Source organism: Hemitrygon akajei, chromosome 21 (genome assembly GCF_048418815.1).
Source record: "Hemitrygon akajei chromosome 21, sHemAka1.3, whole genome shotgun sequence".
NCBI lineage: Eukaryota > Metazoa > Chordata > Chondrichthyes > Myliobatiformes > Dasyatidae > Hemitrygon > Hemitrygon akajei.
This window is the reverse complement of record NC_133144.1, coordinates 40,650,144-40,670,674: the sequence shown is the minus strand read 5'-3', so window position 1 is coordinate 40,670,674 and position 20,531 is coordinate 40,650,144. Positions and strand designations below refer to the sequence as shown.

The window sequence follows — 20,531 nt, the reverse complement described above, 5'->3', positions numbered from 1 at the left end:
GAATCACAGTGTGGTTTCTGCCTATCTACAGGTACCACAGGCATGATCTTCCCAGCACGCCAGTTTAAGAAAAGTTCTGTGAACAAAGGCAACCCTTGCACTTGGCTTTCCTAGATTTGACAAAGGTACTTCATACTGCCAAGCTCTCTGTTTTATACTATTATGACATGGCTTTCCTGAGAAGTACTTATAAATACTGAAGCTGCTGCATGACGGCATGTCAGCCACAGTACTCAGCAACAGTGGTGCCGAATTGGAACACTTCACTATCAAGACAGGAGTCAAACAGACTGTTATCATTGCACCCACCCTATTTGCTGTCATCTTTCACCTTGTTGGCCAAGACTTGCCACAGGGAAGCCCAATCGTGTACAGAATAGGCAACGGGCTTTTCAACCTCAACCAGTTCAAGGCTAAGAACAGTTGAGCACAACCACTATGGAGCTTCAGTATGTGGATGACAATACCATCACAGCGCACTCTGAAGAAGACCTCCAATGTATCCTGAATTCGTTTGCCAAAACATATAGAGCCCTGGGTATATAAAAAGGACACAGGTCCCATATAAGCCACTAGCCAACCAACCATTTATCCAACCCTCCATAAATGTTGACAATATTGCCCTTGAAAATGTTACCCTTAGCTTGGCAACAGTCTCACCTCAAAGCAGACATTGACTCAGAGATCAACCACTGCCTGAGTAGTGCTAGTGGAGCCTATGCAAGATTAAGGAAAGGAGTCTTTGAAGTCTGCAACCTACAGGTCCGAACAAAACCTTTGGTCTGTGAGCAGTAGACCTTCCTACAATACCATATGAAACATAATCATGGACAACCTACAGTAGGCATCTGAAATACCACCTAAGATCTTTATGACAGGCTAGGAGGATCAGCTGTAAGGTCTGACACACTAATGTCCCGTGTACGGGAGGAGGCCAACATGAACAGCATCTCCAACATAAGCAACACCAAAAATAAGAACTGAAATGACAAATTTCAGAAAACATTATGTACACTGAAATGCGCTTAGATTAACACTATCTAGGACAGAAGGGGAAGTGGAATAACAGTCGTTAAAAATCTACACAACAGTCAGACAAAACTTCGAAGGATATACTTCCATCAGTGAAAAGAGGAATCAGCACTCCACGCAAGCATATGCAATTCTGATAAGGAGTATACATCACTAAACTTAAATGAGACCACAACCCAGAAAAATGAAGGCATTATCACTATCGAACAAAAAATTAACCAGTGGAGGAACATGAACCTCCATGGAAGACATCCCCATGATCAGAAGAGACTAAATGTTGACAAGGAAGCGTTGAACACCTGGGTCAGAGAGGGAGACCTCATTCCAGAAACAGAGAGTTCCTTGTGATAATACAGGACCAGGTGGTTAACACAAATAAAGATCAAAATTACATAATAAAAGACCAACAAATTCAAGATGATAAATGTAGAAAATGCTGAAAAAAAACAGAAACAACCCAACACATTACAGGTTACTGTAGCAGTTTAACTCAATCTGATTACTTACAGAGGCACAATCAAGTGGCATTCACCGAAATCTTGCTTTAAAATACTAACTCATAAATGAAATCACACCTCACTATAAGTACAAGCCTGATCCAGTTTCAGAATCAGAATACCACAAATCATATTATGGCCGATAGGCTATTGAAAATAGGACCATCCGGATATAATAATACAGCATCCATTGAGGTTGAGGTGTAACTGTATAGAAACGGCATGAATACTACTCAGAACCATGGACTACCCAAAATAAAGCTGAATTAAAGAACATACCACATAGCACCTATTTATTTATTTATTTATCTATCTATCTATCTATTTATTTATTTAATTAGTTTTTCTATACATTTTACAAATTAAAAAACCCCAAATCACAATGAGGAACATTAATACAGTGCAAAATTAAGCATACAATGACAATATGCTACAAAGGAAGAGAATTGAACAAAAAAGCACCTAAATTGAAGACAAGTAAACTTAGTATCCTCCCCAAGCCCCACAACACAAAAAAAAAACTCCAGACCAACCACAACACAATATAGAGACTATAAATCAGGACAATCAAACTCCCAGACTGTGAATACACTTAGCAACAGAGGATAATAATGCCTACTACCAGAAAAAAAAGGGAGCTGAAAGCAAGGGACCGAAAAGAAAAAAAAACCCTAGTCAAGAGGAAGGTTATGAAAGTACTCGATAAAAGGTCCCCAGACCTTATGGAACTTTAGATCCGAATTAAGAACTGAATAATGATTTTTTTCGAGGTCCAAGCAGGCCATAATGTCGTTAAGCCATTGAGCATGAGTGGGCGGGGCAACATCTCTCCATCTAAGGAGGATCAAGCATCTAGCCAGGAGAGAGGCAAAGGATAATATTCGGCATTTGGTCAGACTCAGACGTAAATCTGTCTCGCCCCAGAAACTGAACAAAGCAATTAAGGGGTTTGGTTCTAGGTGCTGATTCAAAATATACGATAACGTAGTGAAGACATCTTTCCAAAATTTCTCCAAGCTAGAACAGAACCAGTATATATGAATGAGAGAGGCCTCGCCCCTCTTGCATTTATCACAGAGCGGACTAATGTTAGGGTAGAATCGAGATAGTTTAGATTTAGACATATGGGCTCTATGAACAATCTTAAACTGTAAAAGGCAATGGCGAGCACAAAGAGAGGTTGAGTTAACCAATTTGAGAATCGAGTCCCAGCTCTCATCAGATAAGGAGGTATTTAAATCCTGCTCCCAGGCCATTTTAATTTTATCCACAGGGGCCCGTCGTAAGGCTGCTAATTTGTCTCGAATAATTAAACCTTTACCTAGTGGATTAATGGAAAGAAATAAGTCCATAGCATTTTTCGCAAGCATTTCAGGAAAGTTAGGGATTAAAGGAGCAATAAAGTGTCTAATTTGGAGATATCTAAAAAAATGAGCATTGGGTAGACTGAACTTAACAGAGAGCTGCTGAAAAGAAGCGAAGCGATTATCAATGAAAAGATCTTCAAAATGTCTAATGCCCTTCCTATACCAAACATGGAATGCTAAATCGTACGTAGTAGGTAAAAAAAGCTGATTATGTACGACAGGGCTGGAAACGGAAAAACCATGGAAACCATAGCATTTCCTAAACTGAGCCCATATACGCAAAGTGTGTCTAACAAGAGGATTAGCTATTAATCTGGACAGACTACTAGGGAGTGCAGAGCCAAGAAGTGCAGAGATAGATAATTCTTTAGTGGAGCTTAACTCCATTGCCACCCAATTAGGGCACTCGGGTTGGCCGTGGAAGAAAGACCAAAAGGTAGCACAACGTATATTAGCTGCCCAATAATATAAACGAAAGTTAGGTAAAGCCATGCCACCCTCCACATAGCACTTATGACCGATAGGTTATTATAAATAGGACCATCCAGATATAATATTACAGGATAAACAAGATTTAATAGTACAGTATCCATTTTTAAAGACCTCCAGCACCCAGGGCATGCCCTTTTCTCACTATTAGCATCAGGTAGGAGATACAGAAGCCTGAAGGCACACACTCAGTGATTCAGGAACAGCTTCTTCCCCTCTGCCATCCGATTCCTAAATGGACTTTGAAGCTCTGGACACTACCACACTTTTTTAATATAGAGTATTTCTGCTTTTGTACATTTTAAAAAATAATTTATTCAATATACGTAATTGATTTACTTGTTTATTTAATATGTTTTTATTTTTTTTCGCTCTCTCTTTGCTAGATTATGTATTGCATTGAACTGCTGCTGCTAAGTTAACAAATTTTACATCACATGCCGGTGATAATAAACCTGATTCTGATTCTGACAATCAAGAACAACTTATTTAATAGATATAGCCATTCCAAACACACACAGCATACAGAAATCAATAAGTGAAAATCACTAGAAATATGCTGAATTAACAGGAATTGAAAGACTGTGGAACATGAACAGGGTAGACATTGTCCCAATATTAATATCAATCACTTGTATCATCCCAAAGCGTTACATACACAGTAGCACTAAACAATTAGGGCTACACAGTAATATCTACAGTATGTAAATCTTCAGAAAGCCACAATACTAAACACCTCTAGAATAGTCCAAAAGTTTCTAACAATTGGGAAATGAGCGAGCTTGGCTATGCCAGTACCTCAGGTTTTACCAGCTTGAGGTGGGAATGAATGAATGAATAAATAAATAAATAACCAAGTAAGTAAGTAAATAAATAAGAAAGCAGGCAATAAATATCGAGAGCATGAGATGAAGAGTCCTTGAAAGTGAGTCTGCAGGTATTGTGTAAATGGAGATTTGCGCCCTCAGAATTACAGCCTCTTGGGACTCTCAGGTAGTAGACAGGATGTCTATCTTTAGCTGTGGTCACACCAACTGAAGGCCTTATTTATTATAACACAGGAAGAGACCATTCAACTCCCTTTTTATTTGCCTTTAACAATAAATAATAAAGAAATATCTTCCCGTGCCTCACTGGCACATCAGGCAGCAGCCTTGCCATTTTGTTAACGATTGTCTGTTTATGAGGCCAAATTGCTAGCTTAACATTCAACCCAGCACAGATAGAGAGCATGCAAGGAGCCAGCCAGATTTGAACTTGGGACTACTTGCCTCAAAGTCTGGCGCAGATGCCACTACATCACAGCCTGGCTGAATTTGCCTTTAACCCTGTAAGTTATTCTCTCTCACATGTCCGTCAACTCTTCTTTGATTCCTTTACCACTTCCCTTCTTCCAGAGATAAACTTACATAAGGCAATTAGCCAGCAAACCGAATTGGAATTAGCTATCTGAGTGAAACAGCAGCAGACTCGATGGGCTGCATGGCCCAATTTTGCTCCTCTGTCTTATGGCCTTATGAATGACAATCCGTGCACCATAATTAGTTTTGGTGCCAGAGAAATTGCTAAGGACTTTTTTTTTACTTTGACCGTCGAACTGAAGTGTTTTCAAAAAATTAACAACAAGGATCTCTTTTTGCTTTGTGGCAGAAGTTTACACTACATGTTAAAGCGATAGTAATCTGGTGTGACACTACGAGGTCCAATGCAGGTATGGCCTGTAGTATGTGGTGGAGTGATGCTTCTGACAGCAGCCTCAGCCAGAGAGGATTAGGTGTTGTGGGAAGTGTCATGACAGGCAGCAGAGTCTGGATCTAGAGCTGTGTTCCCCTGTGACACAGACTTCTGGGTTACGTTTTGTGTTTCATATATAGCCCTGCTTAATTGATTAATGTATAAATTCTAATTCAGACAGATGTAAAACTGAACCTTCACCACATGCTGTTAAGGGCCCACCAGCTGTCTCACAAACTGTCTTCTATATGATTGAACTGAAATGAATAAATTTGCACAAAAATAACTGAAATTACTTCTACCCATATTGGTTTTATTTAGCAGGATATTAAGAATTATGAAGCTACAGCAGGTAGATGGGATTAGAACAGTAGCACAAGAGAAAAGCAGGAAGGAGCAGTTTATTTCCTCCAGTCCTGCTGAAGATTCTTAGCCCAAGATGTTGACGGTACTCTTTTCCATAGATGCTGTCTGGTCTGAAGAGTTCCTCCAGCATTTTGTGTGTGTTGCTCAGATTTCCAGCATCTACCGATTTTCTCTTGTTTGTGAGTTTATTTCCTCATTGCTCCACAACTTTCAGCAAGATCGTGACTGATCTTTTACCTCAGTGTCACTGTCCTGCACTAACTCCATATCCTTTCATTCTCCATTCTTGCATGATTAACTAAGATTTACTTTCAAGATAGAGAGGTTTGAGTGGGTGAATGCTCTCTTCTCAAAACTCTCTTTAATCCTTTTTCTCCTTATGGATCATAGGGCCTCAACAAAAGTCCTCCACTTCCTGCGATCTCTAGCAGATGTTTTTGCAGTCTCCCAAGTTTGGCTGGCGGCTTTCAGTTCATCCAAAAGCCTACGCCTCCAGGTTTGCTTTGGGCGACCTCTTCTTCTCTTCCCTTGTGGATTCCATTCGAGTGATTGTCGAGTGACATTCGACTGGCTCTTCCTCAAGGTGTGGCTGACCCATCTCCACTTCCTCTCCTTCCAATGGGCTCTTGGTTTGCTCTCTTCCGTAGGTCTAGGTTTGACACTCTGTCGTATCACTTGAGGTGGAGGATCTGCCGGAGGCATTTGTTGAGAAAGGTCTGGATCTTGTTGCAGCTGGTGTTAGTGATTCTCCATGTTTCAGATCCATATAGCAGGATGGCTTTCACATTGGAGCTGAATATACAGAGCTTAGTTTTGACAGAGAAGGCCGTAGATCTCCAAACAGGTCACAGGGCTGTGAAGGCATGTTGGGCTTTTCCGATCCTTGCTCTGATGTCCTCATCTGTACCTCCTGATTTACTGATTTTGCTTCCGCGGTAGGTGAGTTTGTCTACATCTTCAACTATTTGTCCTTCAATCCGTAATGGCTCCTCTTGTTTGTTATTAATGCGTAGAACTTTGGTCTTCTCCTGACTGATCTTAAGGCCTACTCGCTGTGAGGTCTTTCCCAAGGAATCTACTTTCTTCTACATATCTTGAAGCCGGTGTGAGAGAAGAGCGAGATCATCTGCAAATGCCAGGTCTTCCAATTTCCCTGTTAACGTCCACTGGATGCCTCTCTCTGAGCCAGCATAGGCTGTTCTTGTAGCCCAGTTGAGTACCACAAGAAAAAGTAGAGGCGACAGCAGGCATCCCTGTCTGACTCCAGTAGTGACCAGGAACCCTTTGGAAGGTCTCCCATCGTGGATGACCCTGCATGAGAAGCCATCATAAAGCTGCTTGATGATATTCACCATCTCTTCCGGTACACCATAGTGTCGTAAGATGCTCCACATTGACTTTCTGTCCAGGCTGTCAAATGCCTTCGCAAAATCAATAAAACACACATATAGTGGAGTTTGCCATTCTATTGTCTGCTCCACAATGACTCTAAGTGTAGCTATCTGGTCAATGCATGATCTCTCTTTCCTGAACCCTGCCTACTCATCTCTAAGTCTCTGGTCAATGGCGTCATTCATCCACTCCAAGATGACCCTGGTGAGAACTTTGCTAGGAATGGACAACAAGGTGATCCCCCTCCACTTGCCACACAGTGAAAGATCTCCAGATTTTGGCAGCTTCACAAGGAGGCCCTTCTTCCAATCTGATGGGATCTCTCCTGTTCTCCATATCAAATTCAGCAGTATATGCAAATGGTCCACCATAACCTCTCCACCCTCTTTCAATGCTTCTGCAGGAATGTTGTCTTCTCCAGCAGCCTTGCCGTTCTTCAGGCTTTTCAGGGCTTTTCGAATTTCTTGCTTGGTGATTTCACCTATATTGATGTTGAGTGGGTCTCCAGGCTCCAGGTCAGGTGGATTCTGTGGTGGTGGTCTATTCAATACTTCCTGGAAGTGTTCCTTCCATCTTGCCAGCTGATCTTCAACCGAAGTGAGCAGATGGCCTGTCTTGTCTCTAACAGGTCTGTTGAAATTGCTTTTCTTCCCTCTCAAAAGTTTAGTTGTCATGTAGAGTGCCTTGAGGTCCCCTTTACTGGCCGCTGTTTCTGCTTGCTTTGCTATTTCATTGAAGTATGAACTCTTGTCCTTTCTGAGCTGTTTCTTCACCTCCTTGGCCATCACGCTTGTACCTGTTGGCGGTGATTTGTTTCTGTTGCCGGGTTCTGGCCTGATTCAACTCCTGTTTGAGCTTTTTCCTCTCCTCCACCTTCTGCCATGTCTTGTCCCTGATCCAAGGTTTACTGTTGACTTGTGGTATTCCCAGTACTTCTTCGCAGGTTCCTACAGTGGCCTGCTTGAAGGTAATCCAGGCATGTTCCGCTGTTCTCTCATCTTGTTCCTCTATTTGAAGAGCCCCAAAGCGGTTTTGCAAGGCGATGTTCTTGTTCTCTTCCGTCTGTAGTTTTCTAACATCAAACTTTATTCGCGTGTTCTGTTGCTTCTTCTTGGCTGACAGCTTCATCTTCAGCTTTGCAACAACCAAATGGTGGTCAGATCCAATATCTGCTCCTCTTTTGGCTCTCACATCTTGCAATGAACTTCTTCAGCGCTGGCGGACTATGACGTGATCAATCTGGTTCTTTGTTTGATGGTCAGGCGAGACCCAGGTTATCTTGTGGCAGCGTTGGTGGGGAAAGAGGGTACCTCCAATGGTCAGTTCGTTGAAGGCACAGAGGAGCCTCCAATGGAATTCTCCATTTTCATTCATATTCCCCAAACCATTCTGGCCCATCTCTCTCTCCCTGCCAGTGTTATCGCTGCCTACTTTGGCATTCAGATCTCCCATGACAATCAACATATCTTGCTTAGGTACCTTTCCAACTACTGCTTGAAGCTGTGTGTAGAAGAGATCTTTTTCTTCTTCCTCTGCGTTGTTAGTTGGGGCGTAGCACAGGATAATGGATACCTTCTGGAATCTGTACTCGAACCTGGCTGTGATGATACGGTCGGACACTGGTTCCCATTCTATCAAACTTCTGCCTGCTTCTTTGGACAACATCAGGGCCACATCAGCCTCATGCGGGTCTTCCTCTTTTTCTTTGCCGGAATGGAGCAGAGTTTCTCCCGTCTGCAGTTTGGTCTCACCAAAAGTATTCCACCTTGCTTAGCACATGCCCAGGAGTGTGAGGTGGTATCGGTTCATTTCCTTCACTGCCTGTGCACACCTACCTGTCTCCCAAAGTGATCTCACATTCCATGTTCCGATTAGGGTAGATTTCTTCTGTGAGAGCAGCTTTGGAGCCTCCATTATGGTTTTCCTCGGGTGAAGGAGGGTTGTCAGCCCTGCAGCTTCCTGATGGGTTTGGTTGCAGCGCGTCATCAGCCTCCTGAATGGGGCCCTGCTTTTCCCCAGATCTGGGTTAGTGGTTGACAATCTGTTGATGGTTTCTGTAACAATTGCTTGCTTTACGTGAACGGGTTGTTAGCGCATTGCACAATCCCCAACCTGGAGGACCAGGGGTTTTCTGTTGGGGTTACCTTCCCCTAGGCGATGGCATTTCCATGCTAACGAGCTCCACCTGCCCGGGTTTGAAATCAGAGTTTACCCTCTCCTAGATAGGCTGCCATCCAAGGCTAACGAGTCCTATCTACCCGGGTTTGGAATCGGAGTTCCTTCTCCTAGGCTATGTTGGTTCACGGCACCTTCTTCCATATTATCCGGTGCACCCCTCACATGAGGGATCCCCCATCCACCACCCAGGGGACGCGCCTCAACGCCGTATAGCCCCAGCGCGAGGTCTTCTCAAAACTACATTCTGAATAATCTTCTCAAAGATGGTGGTGAAGATTCCAGAACTTAAGCAAACCCTCAAAGTCACAGAGGTGGTAAACTCCACCAGCCCAGACCACTGTTTGGACAATTGCAAAGGGCTAGCTGTGTTAGATATTGTCTTGTGGTAGGCATTGTGCAAAAGCTGTGGAGATTTTAGCTTCCAGGATTTCACTTGTGAAAGTGGTAGTGCTTGTGTATATTGCTCGGTTTCACTAATTTGCCAAGGGTCTAAATAATTCAGGTCCTTGAATTGATGTAACACCTGAGAGCAAGTATATCCTCTTTACTCAGTCAAGTGAAAGTCACTGTGAGTAGTGACATTACCAGTAATTTATTAACAGAGGGTGTGTGGACGACTAACTGCTTGCAAACAGTTGTATGGGTGCAAAAGGAGTTTACCAGGATGCTGCCTGGATTTGTGCATAAGGAGACATTGGACAAACTGGGATTACATCCCCTGGTGCATCAGAGACTAGAGGTGGGGAGAACTGATAAAAGTTTATAAAATAATGGGTCATAGATAGCATATTCAGTCAGGATCCATTTTCCAGGGGTGAAGTATCAAACACTGCAGGGCATTTAAGGTGAGAAGGTGAAGGCTTAAAGGAGATGAGCAGGGCTAGTTTTTTCACTCAGAGTGTTAGGTGCCTGAAATGGGCTGCTGGGGTAGAGGCAGAAGCAGATAATGGCACTTAAGAGGCAGTCAGATATTCACATGGCTATCCTTTCATTCTCCTGACATCTGAATGCAGGGACATTGATGTATAGGTAGAAGGGATTTAGTTTAATTCAGGATTGTGTTTCGACACTAACTTCGTGGGTTGAGGGGCCCAGTCTGTTCCTTAGGCCTCTGATGAAAATGTTTATTGGCAGTTTTGTAGCCATAGATGGTTGTACTTAGAGTAAAGCAGTGAGCAGTTTGTACAGGCAGGTGAGTTAGTAGCCAGAGGGCACAGATTTAAAAAGTTTGGTAAATTAACTCAGGCAGGCAATGAGAAGTGTCTTCATACAGTGAACTGAAATAGTCTGAAACACCTTACTTAAAGGATTTGGAAGCAGAATTACTGCCAGCTTTAAAAATAAATGAAATTAATATTTGAAGAAGCTTTACAGGAAAGTGAGAGAGTGTGGAGTTGGGATAGGAATAAATGCAGATCCTTTTCAAAGTTCTGTTTTGCTACTGAGCTCTAAAAGATCCCCTTCTGGGATGCAATTCTGTTACTTTAGGTTGTTGCCAATAATATTTATTTGTAACACACACAAAATGCTGGTGGAACACAGCAGGTCAGGCAGCATCTATAGGGAGAAGCACAGTAGACGTTTCGGGACAAGACCCTTCGTCAGGACTCGGCCCGAAACGTCGACATCGCTTCTCCCTATAGATGCTGCCTGGCCTGCTGTGTTCCACCAGCATTTTGTGTGTGTTACTGTTTGAATTTCCAGCATCTGCAGATTTCCTCGTGTTTGATATTTATTTGTATCTGTTTTTTAAATTTTTCATTTCAGGTTGCTCAGAACAGATATGAGTAATTCTTATGTGACTCTGTCTGAAGTTCTGGAGGCAAGAGGAGGCCCTATTGAAGACAATGAAATCTGGGCCTTATTATTAGAAGCCTCAGAGGTCCTTCAGGAGAAGGCAGAGGAAGGTAATTTATTTTCAAATTTACTGGTTCAATGCCTGCCATTATTTACATTCTGTTTACGATGTGAGAAATTATCAAGGGCTTTATGGATGTGAAAGAAAACAATAAAATTTGGTTTTGCTTCTCATATTTCCCCGGGCCTTGATAGAGTGGATGTGGAGAGGATGTTCGAGTGGTGGGGGAGTCTAGGACCAGACGACATAGCCTGGTGATTTTTTGGAATGGAGATGAGGAGGAATTCCTTTAGCCTGAGAGAGGTGAATCTGTGGAATTTGTTACCCCAGGGGGTAGTGGAGGCCAAGTCACTGGGTGTATTTAAGGCAGAGGCTGATAGATTCTTGATTAGTCAGGGCATAAAGGGATATGGTGAGAAGGAAGGAGACTGGGGCTGAAAAGGGAAATGGAACAGCCATGATGAAATGGCAAGGTAGACTTGATGAACCAAATGCCTAACTCTTCTCCTAATCTTATGGTCTTATTTCCCTGGGCCATTTGGCATATTGAGTCAATGCTGACTCCCAGATAATTTCTATCAATCAAATTCCTCCACTTATTTTCCAAGTAACCTTTTCTTTCCACAAGCTCACCCCCTCTGCTCCCCATGCTCCTGCTCCTCACCACCGCCCCCCCTTGCCAACACCAGGGGAAATTTCCAGCAACCATTAACATACCAACCAACATGCCTTGAGACAGGGAGGAAACAGGTTAAAGAAGGGAGAATGTGTAAACTGTACACAGGCAGCACTCCAGATGAGATTGATCCTTGGTCCTTGGGGCTGCAAGACAACAGTTCTACTTGCTGAGCCACTGTGCAACCCAGCTACGGCATATTTACCTCAGAAAGGTGTCGACTTACCTCTTTGGTCGAAATGCAATAGCCAAGATGCAAAGTCTTTCCATCATTGTTGTGCAACCACCACTGCAAGTCAAGGCTACTCCTAAACATCTGGAACATGGACCACCACTCAGCCTCACGTGTCCCCACCCTCCAGCACTCCCTCCCCTTTCCTTGTGGATGGAAATTCTGTCACCTGCAAGGCATTGGAGGTATATTTGGAAGTGGTCACAGCAATAGAGAACCTAGAATCAAAATCATCACCACTGATTTGGTGACCAGAAGGCCTGTTTCTTGCAACCTGTAATACTGTATTTTACAACGTCGTCTCTACCATCCTCCAGCAATTCAGAAAAGACAAGCGGCAGAAAATTGGCACCTCAGCTTTCTGTCCAGATCAAAGTACAACCTCTGTGGAATAAATCCCTTGTTTTCTTCAGTCGATAGAAGACTGAATAAATGTGGGTAAATTATTAGCACTTGATTCTATCAAGGACACCAAGCTAATCCATACCCAAATAAAGAGTTCAAAGGATGCGGAATGTTGCTGGTCGCGTTCTAAATCACAATTAAGTCAAATTCCCCAATACCTCCTCACTTTCTCTCGAATCCCACTCATCGCCAGTGGCATAGGTTGTGTACCAGCACTGAGATTAGTGTAGCCTGCAGGAAGAGAGAAATCAAAGGGAAACCTTGGTGGGAAGCTTTCTCTTAAGTGGAGTGAAGAGCAACGGAGGAGAAAATTACGGTACACATCTGGCTATTTAATAGAGAAAGTGAAAAGCATGATGTCACCACCATTGCAGATCCTGAGCCTGTCTGGATTTTCATTTGCAGTAGCATGCAATATTGACCGATATAATATTTGCAGACAGACTGCTGTGACCATTCAGGAACAGTCTAGGAGAAGCTGGGTGCTGTCATTAATAATGTAAGCTGCGTTTACTTGACGCACAATGCAGAATCAAATGGACCATAGCAATTATTCACAGAACTTAAAACAATACATTATTTAATACACAGTTGACAGATAGGAATTGGTAATGAATCAGCCGTGGCAGTTATGCTTGGAACTCTTGTCCAAATTAAAATGGATGCATTGGAGAAAGTGCAAAAAAAAAAGATTTAAACCTTGGTATACAATACAGCTGTCAAAAAGTGACTTTTTTGTGAGTTCAAAGTGGCTGCCTGGTTCAGGTCTTTAAAATATTTGATAGAGTAGATGTAGGGATGATGGGACTAGCTCACTGGGCAACACAATGCGAATGCACGATTTGGGCTGAAGGATCTTTTTCTATGCTGTAGAACTCTTTGTTCATTGATATTGATCATTCATTAGCAGCTGCTGATTGGCGACCGCAGAGGTTGTACTATGCTATGGGATGTTGGTTGAACTGGAGTTGTCATAACGGGGGGCACTGGGAGCGGACCCAAATGCAAGACACAGACACTGAAGTACTAGGGACAGGACTAGGCGAGTCAAGAAAGCAAGGGAAGTGGGGAAGAAATGACGCTGGACAAGACACAGGCCCTGGACGAGACTAGGATACAGGGTCTGGGCTAGGACTAGACTAGGAAAGCGGGACCTGGACGAGGAACTAGGAACTTGGAACCTGACAAGGACTCCGAGCCAGAGACTGGACAGGGACCTGGAACCTGGGTCTCGGCTCGAGCTTGGACTCCGGATCTAGGTGAGGACAAGACGTGGTAAGGCAACAGGACTGGACGTGGAGGCAGGACTCAGGACTCCTGGGCTGGATGAGGACATGAAGCTCAGACCAGGTCTTGGGAGACAGGAACATGGAACACAGAGCCTTGGTCTTGGGAGACAGGAATGCGGAACACAGAGTCTTGGTCTTGGGAGACAGGAATGCCGAACATAGAGCCTTGGTCCTGAGAGACAGGAACACGGAACACAGAGCCTTGGTCCTGGGAAACAGGAACGCGGAACACAGAGCCTTGGTCTTGATACTGGAACCACAGAGCCAGGACTTGATACTTGAATCTCGGAGCCAGGACTTGATACTTGAACCTCGGAGCTTGGACTTGATGCTCAAACATAGGACATAGAATACTGAGCCGGGACTCCTCCTGAGACACAGGGCATGGAGCCGGGACTCCTCTTATCCATGAGACAGACTCAGACACAGGACATAAAACACTGAGCCGGGAATCCTCCTTAGATACAGGGCATGGAGCCGGGACTCCTCTTATCCATGAGACAGACTCAGACACAGGACATAAAACACTGAGCCGGGTATCCTCCTTAGACACAGGACGGAGTCAGGTCTCTTCTTGACACAGTGTCAGGACCCTTCTAGGGTACAGGGCCGGGACCCCTTTTAGACACAGGACATGGATACGGAGACCACACAATGATAGATGGTACTATAACTGGGCACAAGTTTGCTCCAAGCATTGGTGAGCTCTTGACTCATCCTGGCAGGTTAACCTTGCTGGACCCACTCTGGTAAGGGAAGGCAGCTTGCTGGCACTTGCTCCGGCAAGAAACTTAGTTGGCTCCGGCTAGATGACTTTGGCTCACACTAGCTTCAGTGACTTCGTTAATACTCCATAACGCTCTCGCGCTGAACGGCTGAAGCCGGAGACTTATAAACTGCCGGTTCGGTCGAGAGTAAATTGTCTTTAATCACCAAGCCTGAGGGACATGGGAAAACAGGGAATTAAAGGGAAACAAGGAGTCAACAGTCCAGATCGTAACACAAACAAGGTAAATTTAAAGGGAACCCAATCCGGACCATGATAGGAGTGACCTCCCTTTGGCAGGAAAGCTAGCAGATGATCAAGAGTTGCCCAGAGTGCCAGAACCACCCATCTGAATTTGTTGACTTAGACATTACAGAAGTGGAACCAAGGCCTTGTAGGGATGGGATGCCTTTGGGAGCCACTCAACAGAAGATTGGGTGATCTTCTAAGATTGGAGAGGGCTGCAATCTGGAGTTTCCTCAGGGTTCACTGCCTCACTCGTCATCTGTATTAGGGCAGTTGACAATCAGTAGCTGTTGCCATCTGGTACTATTAAATCTCCTGCAAATACTGGTGAAGTTGTTCATTTTGGAAGAAAGAGCACAACAGAGTGTTATTTCAATGGAGAAACACTGCAGAAGATTGCTACAAAAGGGGTGCAGAGGTCCCTGAGAGTGAAAGCTGGCACATATGCAGTGAATAATAGAGAAGGCTAAGGCAATGCGGGCCCTTATTTCAAGAGGGCTGGTGTACAAATTTAGGAAAGTGTTATGCACTGGAGAAGGAAACCAACTCTTGGGGATTGTAAGGGTTTCTCTCTTGGAGTAAACATACTTCATTGAAGGTAGCACAAAGAGCTTGAGACCACAAGAAAATGGAACCAAAAATAGGCATCTCAGACTCTCAATCCTGTGCTACCATTCAGTATGAACATTGCTGATGAGTTCTGGCCTCGATTCCTCTTCCGTGCCCGTTACCTGCAATTCGTCAAATGTGCAAACATCTATCTCGTTCCACCTTAAAAATACAGTGGCTCTAAAAAGTATTCACTCCCCTTGGAAGTTTTAATGTTTTATTGTCTTACAACATTGAATGACAGTGATTAATTGGGGCTTTTTGACATTGATTAACAGAAAAAGACTCCTTTATGTCAAAGTGAAAACAGATCTCTACAAAGTGATCTAAATTCATTACAAATTTCAAAACACCAAATAATTGATTGTTTAAGTATTTACCCCCCCCCCCCTTTAATATGACACAACAAATCATCACTTGGGCAGCCATTTGGTTTTTGAAGTCACATAATTAGTTAAATGGAGATCTGTTTTTGGAGACCTCTATGCACTTGAGGTGCTTCAATTGATTGTAGTAAAAATACACCTGTATCTGGAAGGTCCAAATGCTGGTGAGACATTATCCTGACAAAAACTACACCATGAAGACAAAAGAACACTTCAAGCAACTACATGAAAAAGTTACTGAAAAGCACAAGTCAGGATATGGATACAAGAAAATATCCAAGTCACTGAATATCCCTTGGAATACAGTTAAATCAATCATCAAGAAATGGAAAGAATATGGCACAGCTGTAAATCTGCCTAGAGCAGGCTGTCCTCAAAAACTGAGTGACTGTGCAAGAAGGGTACTCATGCGGGACGCCAAGGTTCCCATGACAACTCTGGAGGAATTACAAGTTTCAGTGGTAGAGATGGGAGCAACTGCACGTACAACAACTGTTGCCTGGGTACATTACCAGTTGCAGCTTTATGGGAGAGTGGCAAAGATAAAGCCACTGTTGAAAAAAACTTACATGAAATCTCAGCTAGAGTTTGCCAGAAAGCCTATGGGAGACTGAAGTCAGTTGGCAGAAGGTTCTCTGGTCTGATGAAACCAAAATTGATCTTTTTGACAATCAGAATAAATGCTATATTTGGCTTAAGCCATATATACCCCACATCATCAAAAACAAATCTTCTTACTGTGAAGCATAATGGTGGGTGCATCATGATGTGGGGATGCTTCACTACAGCAGGCCTTGGAAGGCTTGCGAAGGTTGAGGGTAAAATGAATGCAGGAAAATAGGGGGAAATCCTGGAGGAAAATATGATGCAGTCTGCAAGAGAACTGTGACTTGGGAGAAGATTCGTTTTCCAACAAGACAATGGCCCCAAGCGTGAAGCCAAAACCTCGCAGGAATGTCTTAAAAACAACAAGGTTTAATGTCCTACAGTGGTCAAGTCAGAATCCAGATCTCAATCCAAATGGGAATTTGTGGCTGGACTTGAAAACGGCTGTTCATTCACGGTCCCCATGCCATCTGATAGAGCTTGAGTAGTTTTCTAAAGAAGAATGGGGAAATGTTGCCATATCCAGATGTGCAAAGCTGATGGAGACCTATCCACACAGACTCAAGGCTGTAATTGCTGTCAATGGTGCATCTACTAAATATTGACATGAAGTGGGTGAATACTTCAGCAATCAATTATTTTGTGTTTTATATTTGTAATTAATTTGGATTACTTTGCAGAGATCTGTTTTCACTTTCAGACGAAAGAGTCTGTTTCTGTTGACCAGTGTTAAAACATTTAAATTAAATCCATGGTGATTCAATGTTGTAAAATAATAAAACATGAAAACTTCCAAAGGGGGTGAATACTTTTTATTGGCACTATATTGAAAGATCAAAATGATAAAGTAGTGGTGGTGGTGGGTGTGGAGGAGTGGGTTAGTAGATGGCAGTGCTGATCAGCCTTACTGCTTGGAGAAAGTAACTGATTTTGAGTCTGGTGATCCTGGTGTGGACACTAGGTAGGCTCCTCCCTGACGGGAGTGAGACAATCAGTCCATGAGCAGGGTGGTTAAGAACCTTCATGATGTTGCTGGCCCTTTTCCAGCACCTTTCTCTATAGATTTCCTTGTTGGCAGGTAGGCTGGTGCTGGTGATGCATTGGAGAGTTTTGACTACCCATTGTAGAGCCTTTCTGTCTGTTGCAGTGCTGTTTCTGCACCATGCAGTGATACAGTATGTTAGGGTACTCTCTACTGTGCATCTGGAGAATGATGTATTGATGTGTAAAGTCCAGCTCTCTTTAGCCTCCTCAGAAAGTAGAGGTGTTGGTGAGCTTTCCAGGAATGAACAGCTGCCATGTTTCAAAAACTCCATTCCTGGAGAGCTCACCAACACCTCTACTTTCAAAGGACTTCATGGCGATGATACTGTCTGTAACCTGTAACACTCACAAGAGAACAAATTCTTTAAGGATCTTGTCTCCACTTTGTGCTACCTTGGGAAAACAGCTAACATTATCAAGGACCCCACCCACTCTGGTGATTTTCTCTCTCTCCCCTCTCCCACCAGACAGGAAATGCAAAAGCTTGAGAGCATGTACCACCATACTTTGTGACAGCTCCTATCCTGCTGTTATCAGACCCTTGAATGGACCTCTACTTCACTGAAACAGGCTTCCCAACCTTTCATTTGATATGGACAGTACCATTAAGCAAAGGCTCCAGGGACACCAGGCTGGGAACCCCTGCACTAAAACCTAAGTCTTTAAACTTGTGATCTCTCAGTACATCTCATTGTGCTCCATGCACTAAAACTGAGCAAAACTATATTCCCTTTTATGATTTTCTTTTCACTGTAGTTATGATGTAGTTATGAACAGGGTGTGCAAAACAGGTTCTTCACCATATCTCCATGCATGTGGCAATAATAAACCAATACCAATACCTGTACCTGTACCAATATCTTGGTCACCATGCTTCAGTTAAGGTGAGCAGCCAGAAACACTTTCAGAGTCCAGTCTATTAGGTACACCCGTACAGCTGCTTGTTTATGCAAATTTCTAATCAGCCAATCATGTGGCAGCATCTCAATGCATTAAAGCATGCAGACATGGTCAGAAGGTTCAGTTGTATTTCAGACCCAACTTCAGAACGGGGAGGAAATGCAATCTAAGTGACTTCGACTGTGGAATGACTGTGGTGCCAAATAGCATGGTTTGAGTATCTCAGAACTACTGATCGCCTGGGATTTTCATGCACAATATTCTCTAAAGTTTACAGAGAATGTTGTGAAAAACAATAAACCATCCAGTGGGCATAAACTGCCTTTGTAAATGACAGGGGTCAGAGGAGAATGGCCAGACTAGTTCAAGTTGACAGGAAGGTGAGAGTAACTGAAATAAACATGTGTTATGACAGTGGTGTACAGAAGAGCATCTCTGAGTGCACAACACGTTGAACCTTAAAGTGGATGGTCTACAATAGCAGAAGACCACGAACATACAATCAGTGGCCACCTTATTAAGTACAGGAGGTATTGCATATACTTATAGCATAAGCAGGTGTGTGTGTGAGAAGGAGGAAAAGATATTGGATACATTGATGAGGTGAGATTGCTCAGAGAATGTTTGTCTGGCGTACAGACAGAGTTTTAGCCTTATGGTTTCTGTGCATAAATTTGACATAATTATCACTCTCCAATCACATACTGAAGCTCAGTGCTGGGCTTTGATGTGTAAGCCAGAATGATACTTCAGTGCCTCACCAAGGGAACGTGGCTGAGAGTGACAACACCTCAAATGTACTTATTGACTGGGAACTCCTTTGAGATCTCTATGAATGTTTAATAGATGTAAATTCCCATTCTTTCTAAGGAAATTTCATTTTGTAGAGATCTGATTCACAGAACAAAGCTCTTTTAGACTATTTCTGAGGGAATTATTTGGTTGTCTTTTAACTCACTCTTTGCACAGGAAATGGTCCTTGCTTCTTGTGTAATATGCTTGGATTATAATTGGATGTTTCCAATGGAAACATTATTATATGAAGAGGAATGTGTATGTAACAGTACCTCCTCTTCTTCCTTTCATTGTAGGAATATTGGTTGCAGAGCAGTTTACACAAATTTGCTCTAACCAATCCTGTTGGGATGCGAGCTTTGTGCTAAGCAGGAAGAAGAGTTTCCTCTGAAGATCAGAATGACCCAGATTCCAGCTACTGCGTCTGCAGGGTTAATTGACAGTGGCACAGCAAAGATGCTCCTTCATGGCCCCAGTGACCTGGGTGCTTTCTGTGTGGAGTTTGTAATTTGCCCTGTGACTGCATGGTCTCCACTGAGAGCTCTGGTTTCCTGCCACTCTTTAAATGTATTCTAAGATTAAAAAAACAAATAGTGCACAAGACATATAACAACTTAATGTTCATGAAACGTTCAGGAGTGGAAGAAGCTGTTCTTAAAACGTTGAGTGTAGGTCTTCAGGCTCCTTTACCTCCCTACTGATGGTAGTAACAAGAAGAGGGCATGTCCCAGATGGTGAGGGTCCTTATGATGAATGCCACCTTCTTGAAGCACCAGACCTTGAAGATATCTGCATTGGTGTGCCTGTGATGGATCTAACGGAGACTTCAACACTCTGCAGCCTCTTCCAATCCTGTGCATTGGGGCCTCCATAACAGAGAGAGATGCAACCAGTCAGAATACTCTCCATGGTTCATCTGTGGAAATTTACCAGCGTCTTTGGTGACAAACCAAATCTTCTCAAACTTCTAATGAGCTAATTTAGTAAAAATCTTCACTGAAGAATAAAAAGAAATAAAAATATATATGGCAGTATATATGCCCCAGTAGTAAGCTGCTCTTAGTCTGTGGGAATCCCCAGGAAAGCTCCAACTCTGCTAAAAGGAGTGGCCAGTGACTTTATCAGGTGTGTAGGGGAGGGAGAAGGGGAATTGTATATTTCAGTAAGTGGGACTTTCAATGAAGGAAATTGGAATTCAATTTCAAGCATTTACATGAGCTAATAAATGGCTAGCTGTTGATCTTTATTACATTGGTTGAAGCATGTGATGTTAACTTCTCACTTTCAACACATGCAAATTAATCAAAAGTGTTTGAAGTTATTATTTTATCCTTTTTGTCAATCGGGGTATTTTCCAGGCAACAAGTCATTTGGAATCTCACCGGTGCACCCAATGTCAGTGTTCAGGAATAAAAACAGAAAATGCTCAACATTTCAGCCAGCATCTATGGTGAGAAAAGCAGGGTTAGTGTTTCAAGCTGATGACATTTAGTCAAACACATTTTCTATCTTCATATTTCCAGCACTTGCATTTCTGTTGCTACTTAGGTTAGAGTTTGCTGAGCTATGAGGAGGAGGAGTGGAGAGCCAAGACAAACCCTGCCTATGCTTTGGAGCAGTTTACTGAATCGTAGCTTCCCTGTTTCTCTTTAGAAGGTTACGAG

The 20,531-nt window shown here is 43.1% G+C and overlaps 1 protein-coding gene across 1 annotated transcript in view; it reads left to right on the top strand.

The window, feature by feature from the left end:
• The window catches only part of ptpn20 (protein tyrosine phosphatase non-receptor type 20), a 419,828-nt gene that overhangs the window by 46,487 nt on the left and 352,810 nt on the right, over nt 1-20,531 (top strand). Inside the window, exon 2 of the mRNA XM_073025740.1 lies at nt 10,823-10,962. Coding sequence (XP_072881841.1) covers nt 10,839-10,962 — 124 coding nt within the window. The 5' untranslated portion in view covers nt 10,823-10,838. The remainder of the gene's footprint in view (nt 1-10,822; nt 10,963-20,531) is intronic.